General features: G+C 36.5%; 1 protein-coding gene across 2 annotated transcripts in view; it reads right to left on the bottom strand.

Moving 5' to 3' along the window:
* ITGA4 (integrin subunit alpha 4) overlaps positions 1 to 17,582 on the bottom strand; it is a 79,513-nt gene that overhangs the window by 33,346 nt on the left and 28,585 nt on the right. Inside the window, exons 11-15 of one of the 2 annotated variants that reach the window (XM_036858974.1) lie at positions 13,664 to 13,758; positions 12,354 to 12,444; positions 11,700 to 11,745; positions 11,172 to 11,326; positions 7,891 to 8,045 (exon numbers count right to left, since the gene is read on the bottom strand). In XM_036858974.1, the coding sequence (XP_036714869.1) occupies positions 7,891 to 8,045; positions 11,172 to 11,326; positions 11,700 to 11,745; positions 12,354 to 12,444; positions 13,664 to 13,758 (542 nt within the window). Of the gene's footprint in view, positions 1 to 7,890; positions 8,046 to 11,171; positions 11,327 to 11,699; positions 11,746 to 12,353; positions 12,445 to 13,663; positions 13,759 to 17,582 lie in introns of those variants that run through there. The other variant, XM_036858975.1, reaches the window with a different exon arrangement.

Genomic DNA, 17,582 nt, shown 5'->3' with positions numbered 1-17,582 from the left:
AAACTATAATATCAAAAATTCTTAAAGTGACTAATTAATATACAGGAGGAAAAAGTAGATTTGCTTAAAATTTTTAATTTGGATGGGCATGTGCTATCTATATTAAAAATAATGAAGATTCCATGCCACATTTTTATGGACAATTACATAAAACAGGGCACCCACAGCATGCAAACTAGCACATGCCTGAAATTACACAAAGTCTGCCTTCTTGTCTGACTTTCACAGAAATTTTTATTATGGCCAACTTGAGAACTGAGCTGTAGGCCCACGTCATCCTATTGTGTTTATGTAGTGAGGGAATTTATTTAAAGGGTGGAGCCAGAAATATTTATAAAATATTACTTAATGAACAATGATGTTGAGGTATAAATAAACATGTGAAAATATCTATTCATGGGTCTACTCTGTAGAAGGCAGGATCTAGGGATACAAAACTGAAAGCCGGTGCCTACATTACACTTTAAAAGCCATAAATCCACACATGTGGTGGAGGGATGAGCATTCTGATACATGCAGACACAAGTACAGAAGAGGGAGGGCCACCTAACCTACACTCGAAAGGGTGTGGGAAAATTCTTACATAGAAGAATTTTAAGCAAGGAATGTGATCAGATTTGTGTTTTTGAAATGCCTCTCTGGCGCCAATGTGGGGAATGGGTTGGGGTGGGAGAAGGTAAGACTGAGGCACAGACTGGAATCTGAGCCAGCAAGGCCCCATGTAATTATAACCACTTTATCTAGTAAGTATGTTTCAGAGGGTGAACTGTCAAACATCTGGGACTACAACTTCCTGAGAAAAGACAACACCCCCAAGACAGGTGCCCTCACCACTACACGAATAGAACATTACAGATTTTCCCTCACAGAATTCTTTAAAAAGCTCTGAGAACACATCATCTATAAATTTATTAAATATGGATTGATTGGGGGCCTTATGTAATGAGTTGTGCTAGCTCTAAGAAGAATACAAACATGGAAAAGATAACATCCTGTCTTCAAAGACCTTGTAATCTAACAAAGAATTAATATATGTTGGAATAATCAATCGTCTTCTAGGATACCATAATATCAGTATAGTTATATAGTTTGTCTGCATTTAGATTTTCAGCAGAAATGCATGCATATATGGATTGGTCCACAGTGGTTAAAATATAACTACTTTGGAGCAAATGGTACTTCATTAAACTATGTGTTTGTATAGCTTAAAAATATAAGCAAATAAAATACAAATACATATATTTAGTAATCAAATACGTGTTCATTGTTTGAAGTTATTACTGAAAATGATGGGTTTTATAAGTCACCTAAAGACTTAGATAACAAAATAAAATTCCTTTATTTCAAAAATCCAAAATCCAGAATTTAGAGAAACCAAAGGAAAGAAAGAATAAACTAATCTACTAAATACATAGGCAGGTTGATTTCACGATTATTATACAACATACTAAGGCCACTGAACTCACTGGATCTCAGATACCAGTAGAGACAGGCATTCCTGTTCCAATGACTAAGCTAAATATTTCTAGATTTTATGGAATGCTGTAGACAGGAAGGGAATATTTGTTTTCTTCTCAAACATCAGAGAGTATTTTGATACAGGGATTCCATCAAGATCAATCAAGAAATATCTCTAAAAACCTGAAGGTAAGTCTCACTACCATGGCTGCTCCAACATTTCTAAAAATTGTTGCCAATTGTTGAATGGATTTCTCTAAATCAAAACAGCCTCAAAATTATCCTTTGTCCTAAAATCTTGTCCTAAGAAATCTGTAAGACCTAATCAAGTTGTACCTTTGAAGATAACAAAGATTCATTTTCATATGCTTACATGGATGGGGAAACATTTTCATAAAGGGAAAAGCGAGGTCCAAGAGAACAGAATTTCAATAGATAAAACACTATAAGGCATAAAAAATTAACCATTTGCCTTCTATCATAGAAACCTTTTATTAACTCCCAACTCTAAATTCTAGATTCTCCTTTCATAACATCTAATAATTTTAAGGCTCTAACAGTAAAAATTAAAGCTTGGCATAATTATAAACAACCAAAAAATGGAGTTCTATAAGGAAAAAAATAATTTCTGCCTTCTTATTTTCTGAGGAATACATTTTGACCATTCACATAAAACAATCTTACGTAATACCTGTTTTAATTATGAGTGGATGAAGTAGACTTGAGAAAACTGATGTGCTTACCAACCAGATAAATGACCATATAGTCTCAGAAAAATAACATACCAGCAAATGTATATGCTAGTGATGTGATACTTATTAGATTGCTAACAATGTCTCCTATATTCCAAGAAGATCCAATACATGAAACTAGAGAATGTGTGATTAAAAGAGAAGGACGTAATAAAAGCCAAGTTTTATGGGAAGATTTGGATTTTCTAAAATAGCCAAATTCTCGACTATCAAAGACTGTGATGGGTTTTTTAAATATAAGTAGGTTTAAAGACTTTCATTTATGTGAGATCATCAAGGGATTGTGAGCAAGAATAAAAATAAAATTCAATTCTTTTCCTCACTTTCAGGTCCCCAATGGCTCTAACATGTTGTCACACTGATGAAATCTTTCTGGCTCATTCTCTTTAATACTCAAGTCCAACAATGTGCTGCTCCCACTGGGACCTCCAATTCAACTTTGTTCCCCTGTCCCTCACACACCCTCTTGCTGTCCTCTCTCCTCTCCTTACCCTGCTTAATCTTCATGGCCAAAAATATAACCACTCCCTTGCATACTCCTCTGCTCTCTCGTGCGTTCCTTCTTTGCTTCACTCTATTGGCAGACCACAACCATGGTTGATTGTAACTCTTCATCTACTCCCACCTGTAAGGTTGAACATGACTGGAAAAAACCACCACCATACTGACTCGTCTCACTTTCTGATGCAACTTAGAGCCTAACTCCATCTCAGGACCATACTGTACTTTCTCACTCTCCCACTCTCCTAGAAGACTACTTCACATCTTCTTCCCGAACTCTAAACACCACTTCTCCCATTCCGATGGAAGCTAATGCCCTTGCTTCTTACTTCGCTGATAATATTAAAGCAATCAGAAGAGAACTTCCAGTCCTCTCAACCACATCTGCCCAGCATCTGCAAGCACATAAACAAATGAACTATGCATGTGCCTATCTAGAATCAATCCTTTCATTTGTACAATTAATCTCACCCTTTTTGCCCCCTTTGCGCCAACGATTCTTTCCTCTTATCTATCTCATTTACTCTATTGGAACACACCCATCAGCACAAAAGCATGCTATTCCTCCCATCTTAAAAGAAAAAAAAAAGTCTCTTCACTTCTCTTGTCAGCTACTGACTCCCCACCCCTTTTCTTTAGCTCCCCTTGGAGCAAAAATCTGTGAAAGAATAAGCTACACTCCGTCTCCAATTCCTCTCCTCCTTTTCCTCCACTATTCCTCTGAACTGCTGTTGTCATATGATCACCAACAGCTTCTACATTGATAAACCCAATGGTGAGTTCTTAGCCCTCATCTTCTTCAACTAAGAGGAAAGCACTGAAAACACTGTCATGCCTTTCTCCTTGTCCTGCTTTATTCACTTCACTTCCGGGATGCCACAAGCTCCTGTTTTTCTTCCTTACTGATTAGTCCTTCTCATCTCCTTTGTAAGCCTTCTCTTCTCTCTAACCACTTCATGTTGTAGGGTCCAGAGTGCAGACCTTAGCTCTTTTCTCCTCCTGTGATGACCTCAACCATCTCATATGACTTTCAAACCCATTCATATGCCAAAGACGCATTGTTATATTTCCAGTTCCATGCCCCTCTCCAACTCCAGATGAGTATATACAATACAAATGATTAATTGCTGTTTACACTTAAAAGTAAAATAGGTCTCTCCAGCTCAGCAGGTCCACAACTGAACTCCAACATTTTACACCCAAAAGTTGTTTCCCTTGCCCTACTGATGAAAACTGTATTCTTCTAGTTGCTTGGGCTAATGACTTTGGAGTCGTCTTGGAGCCTTTCTTTCTCAAATGCTAGACATCCAATCTGTCAGTAAATTTTGTAGAATCTGTCTTCTACTACTTCTCACCATATCCACTGCTACCACCTTCACTGGAGCCATCATCTCTCACCAAGCTTATTGCAGTGTCCTCTTCTTCCTGCGTCAACCTGTGGTCGCCTACTGTGTAGTCTCAACATAGCAGTTAGAGTATTCCTTTTTATTACTCAGTCAGATCATGTCAATTATCTGCCCCAAACTCTACAATAGATCCCCATGTCACCTGGAGAAAAAGTCACGGGGTCTTATGTGATTTGACTCTTTTTCTACTGCTCTCTCCCTTGCTCACTCTTCCAGCCATCCTTGCCTCCTCATGGTTTTCTGAAACAACCAGGCTCATTCTTTTCCTGATGCTTTTTTTTACCTAGCTCTTCTTTCAGTAATGTTCTTCTCCTGGATCAGGGGTTCTCAAAGTACAGCTCTCAAGCTGGCAGCAGCAGCATCACCTGGGGACTTTGTAGAAAAGCAAATTCTCAGGCCTTGTTGAAGACCTACTGAATCAAGAACTCCAGGTGGGGCCCAGCAATCTGTGTTTCAACAAGCCCCCCAGGCAATGCTGTTGCATGCTGAAGTTGCGGACCACTGCCCCAGACATCTACATGGCAACTTCTTTGCTTCCTTCAAGTCTTTGCTCAGATGTCACCTTCTGAATGAGGCCCACTCTGCCCACCCTATTTAAAATTGCATTCTTCACTCCTTCCCCAGCACTCTATAATTTCCTGTGCTCTGCTCTCCTTTCCTTTTTCCATCACCCATATAATCCTCTAAAACAGGGGTTCCCAATCCCCGGGCCATGGACCAGTACCGGTCTGCAGCCTGTTAGGAAGTGGGCCGCACAGCAGGTGAGCAGCGGGCGAGCGAGAGAAGCTTCACCTGCCGCTCCCCATCGCTCCCCATCACTCACACTACCTCCTGAACCATCCCCCCCCCAACCCCAGTGGAAAAAACTGTCTTCCATGAAACCAGTTCCTGGTGCCAAAAAGGTTGGGGTCTGCTGCTCTAAAATACTATAAAATTTACCTTTTGTTACTATTGTGCTATTGTGTTATTATTTGTTACTATTGTGTATTGTTACATTTTGTGCCATTGTCTCACCACACTAGACTATAAGCTCTATGAGGGTGGTAATCTTTTTGTTTCAGTCACTGACCTATATAAATGTCTCAAACAGAACCTGACACTACATAGGTACTCAATATCTATTAATTGGAAGAAGTGGAGCTTAATTGGTACAGCCAACGGGAGCTATGCAAAGAAAGCACGCCCAGCTAGCAGGCAGGGAGTCCTCTGAGAGGTGGGGGCTGTGGCCCTGAGCACATAATTAACAAGTGTCATCTTATTTCACTGTAAGGGGCGCTGAGGTAGGACGCAAATGTATATTAACACTCCTGACACCGGACACGCTTTACAGAACAAAGGAACGATCCAGTAAATGTTTCTGAAAGCCTCGGGTACCATGCTGGTGGGGGTGGGAAATGCACTCATTATATTTTCATCTCCTCCTAAATAACAGCTCCGGGTCCTTGACAAAACTCAAGGTTAGGGCAGCTGTTTCTGTGGTTCTTACACCTGCCTTTGGATTTGTTGCAAGGGCGAGTGTTGGAGTAGCCTTTTGCCTTTCTATGTATGAGTTTTAAAACGTCCCAAACAAAAGCAAGGGAAGTTAGGAAGGAAAAAAAATATTGCAAGAAACAATCACTTTTTCAAAAACAGTCCCTCTATGTACCAATCCCAGAACTAAGTGCTTTTTTTTTGACATTGACAGTATGGCCCAAAGTCATGGCTGTAACCTGCTGTTGTTGTGTTACCATGGTAGTGACAAGTATACATGCAACTAACACAGAAATCTCTGCTAAATTGTCATTTCTGGTACAAATCTATTCTGAAGAAAGTGCACAATTTTGATGAACCCGTAGTCATAGGAACAATGTCAAGAAACGGGACTAAATAAATCAGATCAATGTGCTGCCATTTATACAAATTCAACACAATATGTCTGTCAATGCCTGATGTTGGTCCTTTTATTGCCCTTTAAAATGGTCTCAATGTTAGTCTCTAAAATTGATTAACCTGAGTAAAATCAACTATGCAGAATTAAAAAAAAAACCCTCTTTAATCCCCACTACATCAATGATGGTTGCACTAATATCATCCTATACTTTTGGCTCTCAACCATCTAATAGCTTTACTCTAGTACAACAATAAAAACTGTTAAGGGAAATAAGGAAATAGCATAGGGACTATTGCTGTTAGCATTTAATAGTCCTGATGCTTGTTTGCATTTGCTTGGAATAAGTATCTAAGGAAAAATTAAGTTCTAAACTGAGGCTACTATTTGAAATCCCAGAAAAGGCTCCTGGGAATAGTTTGGCTTTTTTGTGACAGTAGTTTTTCTGATGAAGTACACCATTCCCTAATGAAAAAGACCTGGCACTGCTTCATACGATAAAATGTGATCAATGCAAGGAACGTGATGATCAGTTTGGGAATGAGTGGTTTAATAAAAGAAACATGAAATTGGCTGTGCTTTGGCAGGATATACCCCAAACCATCATGAGAGGTTATCATCCTGGCCCACAGATGATCCCCATCACGCTACAACTGTGCAAGTTCCCACTGACATCACCGACAATGCTGGCATGGAGACAAAGGCACGATCCAAAAGCAGTCACGTTGGATTCTGCTTCTTAAAGTCACATGAAAAATAAACCAACTGCCCTGCCTCCCCCCACCCTCCAATATCTACCAGGAATAGATCTGGGGCTCAGCAGAGCTACTCGACATTTACATTTTTAGGCAAGTGCATAAACAGAGAGGGACAACAGCAACTGTGAAGAGGGAAAGGCAAATCTTTAAAAACAGTGACGCGGTAAAATGTGATAAATGTGAAATAAGGAAGGGGCAAAAAGTAGAGTTTGAATTATCTAGGTCTGTCACAGGATCATCTGATATTTTGACTCTGGAACAACAGATCAGCTAGTTCAAGTAACACTTGCTTTTCACTATGTTTTATAAAAGACACCAATGCAATAAGATTTAAACGTATTGATAATATTGAAGTTTATGTATCTGTTAATAAAAACAAGTCTACCTAAAAATAGAACTACCATACGACCCAACAATCCCACTACTTGGCATATACCCTGAGAAAACCATAATTCAAAAAGAGTCATGTACCAAAATGTTCATTGCAGCTCTATTTACAATAGCCAAGACATGGAAGCAACCTAAGTGTCCATCATCAGATGAATGGATAAAGATGTGGCACATATATACAATGGACTATTACTCAGCCATAAAAAGAAACGATATTGAGTTATTTGTAGTGAGGTGGATGGAGTTAGAGTCTGTCATACAGAGTGAAGTAAGTCAGAAAGAGAAATACAAATACAGTATGCTAACACATATATATGGAATCTAAGGAAAAAAAAAAGCCATGAAGAACCTAGTGGCAAGACGGGAATAAAGACACAGGCCTACTAGAGAATGGACTTGAGGATATGGGGAGGGGGAAGGGTAAGATGTGACAGGGTGAGAGAGTGGCATGGACATATATACACTACCAAATGTAAAATAGATAGCTAGTGGGAAGCAACCGCATAGCACAGGGAGATCAGCTCTGTGCTCTGTGACCACCTAGAGGTGTGCGGTGGGGAGGGCGGGAGGGAGGGAGATGCAAGAGGGAAGAGATATGGGAACATATGTATATGTATAACTGATTCACTTTGTTATAAAGCAGAAACTAACACACCATTGTAAAGCAATTATACTCCAATAAAGATGTTAAAAAAAAAAAAAACCACTGCACTGTAAAAAAAAAAAAAAAACAACAAAAAGAAACAAGTTTACATTACCCGCATAAATGCTTGATGTGTTTTACAGTTAGCCACTCTGCTTGATACTTTTATGCTTCCTGTAATCACATCAGAAGTTCCATTGGAAGAAAAGTAAAATCTCGATGGAGACTCAGCCTTTCGGTTCACATCCAGGCTCATGTTATAAAACAAAACTGCAAAAATGTAGAGAGAATTGTAATTAGTATAATTATCTAAAGGCATTTGTTTTGTTATTTTTAAAGTGATAATAGTCAAAGTTATATAGAATACTGGAAATATATTAATTCTCTTCATTAAATAACTTTCTAAAAACTAACCTGAAATATGAAAGAGGGAACAACTTAAAATACACATTTCAAAAATTATTTTTATAAATTTTAAAAAAAGAATTATAAACTTTTCTCTAGGTTTCTACTTTTAAAATTAACATTTTTAGTTGTTTGCTTAATCCTCCTACATATCAACATTTCACAGCTACACTACCAAAGTTGTTACTAATAATCAAAGTCTTGAGTAAAGTTTCAGATTTCTTCGAGTCCTTTTGTCCGTAGAACGTCTGACTGAGGAAGTACAGGCACCCAAATGTCACTTGGAATAATTTTATCTTGTGTGGTTACAGAACTAATTTCATATATGGTTGGGTTCATTTATTTCTATTTGTTTCCAATTTGAGGGGTTGCTATTTTTCTTTTGATTTTTTTTTTCTTAACGTGAAGTGAACACATGGTTTAAAAGTCAAACCTACATAAACAGCTGACTCACAGACATCTCCTTTCCAGCCCTAGACCCTGATTATTTCTCTTCCTGTTTTTACTGGTTTCTGGTTGGATCTTCCAGTGTTGATTTATGTAAAAATAAACAAATATATACAGACATTCTCTCAATAAATATTCTGGCAGTTTGGTAAGAACTTATTTCAAATCTGACATGGTAAATGATGTGCTAAAGAAGATCTTCAAAAACCAAAAAATTAAGGAAAATTTACAACAACCAAAAAAAATTCCAGGACCGATCTTACCAAGAAAGAAAGAGCTATTTCTTGAATCTAAAAGGGTTCTTTGTCAGACTGGTGGTTGTCAGAGGTGAGGGGTGGGGGATGGGTGACGGGATCAAAAGGTACAAAGTTCTAGCTACAAAAAAAGTCATGGGGATGTAACGTACAGCATGGTGACTACAGTTAATCATACTGTATTGCACACTTGAAGGGTGCTAAGAGAGTAGATCTTAAAATTTCTTATCACAAGAAAAAAATATTTACAACTACATATGATGATGGATGTTAACTAGACTTATTTTGGTGATTATTTCACAATATACACAAATATTGAATCATCTCATGTTTTATACCTGAAACTAATATAATGTTGTTTGTCAGTTATACCTCAATTTAAAAAATTGAAAAATAAAAACCTTCTTTGCAAAACAAGCTACATCTAGTAGTCCACTGAGAGGTCATTCATTATATAGGAGAAATAATTCATAAGTGATATTTAAAATAATTTATATTATTCCTCAAGTGTTCATTTACATTTTAGGAGTATCTTACTCTTCTGGAAGGATTTTATCTACTTCAAGGAAACATAAGTATAAAACCTACATCACTCCTACAAACGTCAAATAAAACTTTCAACCTTCCTTTTATTTAGAAAATTAAGTCCAAATCAATTGGCTTCAAAATTACTATAACTGAGGTTCAATGCCTCAGAGATAGAGTTGCAACTGAAACAGCTATCTACAAATTCATCACCCTGAGCTCAGACAAGAGCACATGAAACAAGGGAAATAAAAATCCGTTCACAGTTAAGTGGCAAAATGTCCTGGTTTTATTAAATATGCTTACTATGTGAATTATTTCTCCCAAGGAGTCATTTTATGACAACTATAAAGCATGTTTTGTAACAATGCTATGATTATTTATGATTTTCATATATTTGTTTTCAATCATTTAAAGAAATATTTGGTCACAATGAAATCGGTAGTACGACAAATACTGATTTTCCATAAAGGGAAATAATTCTCTCTGTTTAACGTGTGCCTCTCAGATAATCATCAGCTTGTCTGTGTCACTGTGTTACTAGGGTCATGCTCTCCAACTGCTACTTCTTCAATCAATAACCGGATGGAGGTTTTGCCCACTGGCCTATCACTGCATCTTTAATGAGGACTTCTGCAGAATACCATTAAAAATGAATCTTATCTGTATCTGTAAGAAAAGAATCTAAAAAAGAATGAATATACATATGTGTATAACTGAATCACTTTGCTGTACACCTGAAACTAATACAACATTGTAAATCAACTATACTCCAATAAAATTAAAATTAAAAAAAAAATGAATCTGATCTAAAATAGAAATACCAGGCTCATTCTGCACTTCTTATTACAGGCTAATTCAGCCTGAGGCCTCTGCTACATATCTATAGCTTGGTTCAGTAAGTATCTGCTACCCTTCATGATGTTTAGATGACACCCTGCAGGGTCATGGGAACAAACAACTCTTGATAGGCCTGTGGAGCTCAGGAAATATATGAATTATTAATCTCCAAATGGTAAGCTCCATTATGCTTCTCTTCTACCATGAGCTAGTTTCATTAGTAGTTATTCTAATATTAGCTTAAATATAACATAATTAGGAACATTAACCTGCTAGAAAAAAATGTAATGATTACGAAGTCACCTATACGTTATTTGAGATTAACCACAATGTTGGATAAGCCATATCAAAGATACTTTCTCCAGAGCAGATCACTGAGAGTTGCCTGTGTACAGGCAAATGGGCATGGCTCTTAGGAGCCGATAGTCATAGTAAATCCTTAAGAGATGTGTGTTATTTATGGAAATTAGAATCAGGGTCTAGACTCCAGATAAGCTTCTTCAATTACTCAAAGAGAAGAGAATAAGAAAAAAAGAATCTTCCCCCTCTCAGGCCTCCAACTTAAGCCAGCTCAAGACTTCAGCGAGCCTAGTAAAACAGGAGGAACTGTGGTGATGTTCTTTTTATTCTAAAGAGATCTTACAGATTAAGCTCAATTAGTTTACCTTAAATAAGATGGCAAGTGATACTCCTGCTCTACTTCCTGCCATAATCTCTAAACAACTAAAGCCTTAATGGGTCCAGCTCATTGGTTAGAACAAAGCGAGAATCCGGAAGATGAAGAGGAAAGGCTATCAGGTGGCTGCTCTCTCCTGCCCTAAAAACCCCTCCATGGTGAGATACAGAGAGAGCTCGAAAGATGACCAAGAGATTTATGAGGGAAGTGCGCATTCTATCAGGCATTAACTCGTAAGGGCACCCTTACCGATATAACCTGGAACCTCTTTGCCCTTATATGAGAAACAGAGTGTTAGATCCATGCACACAGAAGGCAATTCATTTTCAATACAGTTAAAATGTGTTCTATTTACTGACTCAGGATGGTTTAAAGAGGCTTCGACAATCACTACAGGTCTCGTCCTAAGAAGGAAATAAAATTAGCAATATTAATTGCAGAATTATTTTTCCTTAAGATGACAATTACATTTGTTTTGTCAGTTTCCAGTGATCAAGTAATTTCACGAAACTCTTTAATAATAAGTGTATATATACCCAATTACATTTCCATGTATGAATCAAAAAAAATTTTCATTTAAATTTCTAAAAATATTGACTTTGATGATTTATGTATATATCTAGGTAAGGTGGGAAAAATATCCTAAAGTTCAATAATTAAATTTCAGAGTATCAAAAGGAGTGTTATGAGGTCACCACCCTGCTGATTTTAAAAACTGCCTCCCATCATTTAAATTAAGCCCAACTGTCATTAAGCAGTGAAATGTATCAACCTTACCTTAGCAGCACAGCAGAATCAGACCGAAAAGCACCAACTGCTACATCTGGAGGATAAAAAACAGTACAGATTAATGATCATCATTAGTCAAAGAGAATTACTTTCAGCCATAAATACTTAACTACATATCACCTTTCGACTATATCAAAACACTATTTACAGAAAATTAATTAGAAGAGGTATGCTTACATCTTAAGATTCATTTCACATATGTCTGAATCTGCTCATTTACAATGACATTCATCCCTTTATAGTAGAAATATAAACATTAGGATATAAACATATGCTATAAAGACAGCCTTACTGAAACAAGATTCAGTTTTTGGACTATAAACATTCACCCAGAAATCTCCTTTTAAATTACCAAAAAACCCCTCTTTCTTTTTCATCATTGTGTGTTTGATTTATTTTCATGAATGCTTTTAATGTTTTCAGGAACAAGGAATAAAGTGTTAAGTAACTAACAGTTTGAAGCTCAGGAATTACTTGATTATTTCTGACCCATCCTTGAATTCAAAAGAGCTTTAAAAATGAAGGAAAAAACTCATTAGTCAATTAGAACTTTTCTCTACCAGTTTTATGTACTTCACAATAAAGCAGCATCCACAACAGAGTTTATTTCAATTTATAAAATATGGTAAATTTTATACTCACCTACATATCCATTATTATCTGCATCAATTTGTCCAGATATAGACTGTCCAAACATACTTAATGATTTGCTGATTTGAAGCCCTTCAATTCTCTGAAAAATAGTAAAGTGGAGTGGGAAACAGGATTTGAACACCTAATATCCCAGAGAAACAATGATTTAGTTAAATAATGAGTCCTGGTACATGCCCTGGCACATTATTAACAAATGCATCGTAGTTAAGTCAAATACACGTGTCTAAGAGAAAGAGTAGTTTCCAGCTTGAAGTGGGAAGTTGACATCTATTTTGTGACAAGAAAAAAAATCACTTTCTTTACTTTGTGAGCAAAGGGAAAATTATGTAGTAAAGATCTCCTAAAACAGTCCTGACACTCTCTCCTCAGTCTTTTTTCAGGCTCTGTGATTATTTCCCTGAGCAACATGAGTAACCAAACAAATAATAAGGAAATAAGACATCTATGGTCACTTAGTGGAGCCTACTACTTAGGTTTATAATAACCACCTCATTTAGCCAGATTGCTTCCTAGTATTTGACAAGGACAACTCAAGTCTGATATGTGCTTCCTATCCCATGTGTTTAATTTCATGTCCAGATACTGATTTACAAGTATCAGGGTTGTCCATTCTAAGAGAATCAGTATTCTTTACTAGACAAGTATATATCTTTCGTGTTATCTAGAGAACAATTTACCTATTTTTGCCTAATCAAAGATAACAGTATTAGCTAATGTTTCCGTAAGAGTACCTTTGGAAAAACTTCTCTTCTCTGCATGTGTATGTAGTTTTTTCTACGCAATGACATGCCCTGATTTTTCAACATGTGAAAGTAAAGTCAGAGTTAGGTCAGGGAACTTTATTAAAGTGCTCTCATCTTACTGCTCTGCACTAAAAGGAACACAGAGTATCATATGAGTCTTTGCTCTCCCTGTGCAATCTCCATGGAACATGGGGCTTTAGCCATAGGGCAAGACACAGTTAATCAAATCCAAATGGGCTTATTTGGAATAGTATGGGTATTACCTCAGAACATAAATTTGATGAAATGCAGAGAGAATGTCTTTAATAGGTTAAATACAAGCTAGAATGGAAGTGAACCAGAACTCTTATTTATGAAAAAAAATGGTTTCAAAGAGTTATTAATGACCCTAAAAATGAGGCCATCTACTGTTATTGTAAGAAAATGGTGAAACAGTATTAAGTATTTGAAAGACCAAATTAAAAAAAATAAGTCCACATTAACGCTGGAAGTTTTAAGAAGGATTTTATTACCAATGCTTCTTTTGAAAGTATTAATAGAATAGTATTATCCTACCTGTGAGAAGGCTGACGAGATCCCATCTGCTCGGCCATTGTAAATATAAATAGCACCTCGCAAGTCATCTTCCTGTGGAGCTCCAATAGCAACATCTATTCAAGAATGTAAATGACAGAAAATAAATTCTTAATGCAAAGAATGCAACTCTGAAAACTAACCTTCATGCTCTTTAATTAATATCACATAAGAAAACTCCTTATCAAAAAACACTTTTCTCACTGGACAGAAAAAAATTATAAAATACTGTTACTGTCATAACAATGTAGTGGATTGTACAGATAAGTCTGTGTGTGGAAGAAGCTTAGAGTCTTAGGGTCTTAGAGGCAGGCTAACAGAATGGTTAAGGACACAGGTCCTACAGCCAGATGGCCAGGCCTGACCCCAGCACTGCCCTCGTGCCCAGCTGTGCTATGCTGGGCCCATTTCTTAACCTCTCTGTATCTCAGTTCCCTCACCTCAGCACAGGATTGTAAGAGAACTCATCCTCGGCATAGAAAGATGTAACTCATGTGAAGTGCTTAGAGCAGTGTGTAGCACATAATAAGTTATTATCATCTATAAATACTATAACCACAAGAACCGTTATTTTGAGCTCTAGGTTTTACTTTATTTGCAAAATGACTTCTGAATTAATTCCTGTTCCAATGAAAGTAATTAAAGTATCTGTTAAGGGTATGTTTTCACATAAGAAAACCAAGAGAAAATAGAAACTATGAATAACATGGTTGCTTAAGTGCTATAAATACAAAGTACATATAGTACTGAACTATTAAGAAGGCCCAGATCAATTTAATTCCAAGCAGAAGACATTGAAGTATATTCGGTCTTTGGCTATCTTATATATAGATCCAAACTCTTACTTCCTAAGATGACACTTGGATCTATTATATAATATCCTAAAGTTCTAGCTATCATTATAGAAATAAGGAGAATACATGTTATTAATAATAATGTTTTTCCATGCCTATGCAACACCATTGGGACAAAACATAGAGAATAAACAGAGATATTTGACAACTGTTTTTACTTTCCATTTGAACATTTATTTCACTGTTAGTATAAACCATAACAATTATCATTAGTATGATCATAATAATCTTAACATCAGCTAGCATTTATATACTGTTTACAATGCAGGCATTGCGCTAGAGGCTTTACATACGTAACTCATGTTATTCTCACATAACCCACTGTAACCCGTGTAACTCTCACAACAGCTCTATCAAATTCTTTTTGATCCTCACTTTTTATAGATGAGGAAACTGAGGCACAGAATGTAACTCACTCAAGGTCGCAGAGCCAGGATGTGGTAGAGTTGGGATTTAAACCCCGCGGTCTGGCTCCACAACCTGTGCTCTCCATCACCATGTTCTATAAAATCATCAACAATAAAGTTATGACCAACATTCTCCCCTCCTAGCACCTGTTCCTCTTCTGTGTGAAAGAAGTGCTCAATATATGATTTGATAATATATAAGCATTTCAGGAGCACATAAAATAATACAGCATATAGTTTACAGTTGCAGAACTTTATTATGGTTCTGCTCAAAAAAATATTCAAACATATAGTCCAGAAGTCAGATGACAGGGCTCAACATAAAAAACCTACACCAAAAATAAGTGGTCTTGCCGAAAGCATTTTATGGCTAAAATGCTATCATCTGTCTGTCTGGTCACATTGGTTGAATAGGTTTGTCTATTACCTATTTAACTTTCTCATACTTTTGATGAAATTTTTATGCTGGACTCTTGCCAAATTGATTGGTTATCGTCTTAGAAAATGGCTTGTTTTGCTTTTCTAAGGACACAGGAAATATATTCTAATTTTTTTCTTTTGAAGAACAATAAAAAAATGATGTCATGAATGCCAAAATTACTGAGGTCTACTATGCAAAACACCACAAAGCTGTGCATAGTAAAAGGACATTAAGTCTGATTTGCATCTAAGACTGGAGAAGGAAGGAAAAAGAACAGGTGGGTTTTTCATCTCTTTTCTACACAATCCCACACACTCTGACATGAACGTGAAGTAACTGCACTCATATCCCAGAAAAACAAACTAAGTTAGAAGATGGGGAAAAAGAATAGGGAATCACATAATGAAAAATTAAACATAGATGCCCTGCTGGCTCACCCAGGCAGACAGAGTGAGACGGTGGAATTAAAGACCTCAGTAAAGAGCTAGGACACACTGAGCCTACTTCCAAATCAGCATGGTCTTGGCTAATATCTAAAATGTAGAAAACACATAGCCATGGGCAAAGCAGAAATGCTATTCAGCCATAAAAAAGAAGGAAATCCTGTCATATGCAACAACCATCTGTGTATGTGCACATGAGAAATGGAAAAATCATTCTCAAATATTTTAATACATTCAAAATAGTGAATACTCTTCCCCGGATGTGTCAATTAAAAGAGGATGTGGAAGGAATCATAAGTAAACAAAATAAGTATTTTACTAAATGATGATTTTGTTTTTAAAAGAAAGAATTTTACTACTTTATATAATGTATATGAAATATCAAGGTGCAAAAAACATGTTTTTTTCACAGATATTTATTAGGTTGGGTCTAAATTTACCACTTACATAATGTTTATTTTTTCATGTGTTAATCTTATATTCCATTTGATTGTAAAACTATAAAAAGGAGTGCCACTATTTCCTACATTTACATTCATTATGGCACATACTCTATACCTGGCATGGTACAACTGACAAAAAAATAAGTCCTCAATAAAGATCACAGAATTGCTGATTACTTGTGAAATGTAACATCATAATAACATTTTTAAAATATTTTAATGTAAAATTTTATGTGTAATCATAACCATAGAAATATATATGTATACTTTTTATCTCCTTTTGTTTTAAAAATAGTAAAATAAATCCAGAAATGGTAATATTTGTATACCAAATTACACTATCTTACATTCAAGAGGGCTCACTGGAAGCATATATTCAATAACCAACTAGCTTTCTCCTTGTAGAATAACATGTTTTATACATTTAAAGTAGAATGAAGCATTTAGGCATAAGAAGATATTAAGAAAGTGAGAATTTACAGTACTCCCTCACTTATGTCCAGTATCCAAGTAAGTTTTGACCTACTTCTACCATATACCAATTGCCAATGACCATATCTAGAAGACAATTCTGAGTCCTGAAAATATCAAATACTTATTTGCTGAACTCGAGGAATTACACACTCTCCCTTCAAACCCATTCATCATTTTAGACACAGTTTTAATAGACTTAGTTACCACTTAGAACTAGATTGGGAAAAAAAGCAAATTTTAAGAGGGAAGGCTGGTAGAGACAGATACTTCAACAGCAGGACTGATATCTAGGCAACAGTCACAGTTCTGATGAGACCATCTATTCCATTATTGAAACGCACCCCTATCGAGTGGTAAATATCCACTGTCCTTAAGTCTGCCAGTTGCCCCCTTACCACCGCTCAGGACTCTCTCCTGGGATCCCCAAATCTTCCCACAACAGGGCAGCTGAACAAGGAAAGCCTGGCACAGCAGGGGGGCTTTCAGAGCCCGGCTCCAGCTCTGTGGCCAGCCTGTTGGGTTTTGTCAGTGTCTTTACTACACTGATAGTTAAATACTGTTATCCAGTGAGTCTATGATGCACGTTTTTTCCCCCCCATTTTCATATTCCTGAAATCAGGGTCCTTCTTTAAATAGAAAAATAGTGAGTCGCAGTTTAAGAGGCACCATTTTTTCAGGGGCACATAAAATAATGACTTATAATAAAACAACTTATAATCAATGGTGCCTTAGAATCAATGAAATAAGGTATGTTGAATGTCATTCTTTATTAACAGTAGTAAGAATCAATAGCTGACGACTGAGAAGAAATCAGGGATAACACTAAAGAAAAAAAACTTAGCATGCCAGTCTGCCTCCA

The sequence above is a fragment of the Balaenoptera musculus genome, chromosome 7 (genome assembly GCF_009873245.2).
Source record: "Balaenoptera musculus isolate JJ_BM4_2016_0621 chromosome 7, mBalMus1.pri.v3, whole genome shotgun sequence".
NCBI classification, from domain to species: Eukaryota; Metazoa; Chordata; class Mammalia; order Artiodactyla; family Balaenopteridae; genus Balaenoptera; species Balaenoptera musculus.
Note: the sequence above shows the minus strand (reverse complement) of the source record. Positions and strands in the feature narration are given on the sequence as shown.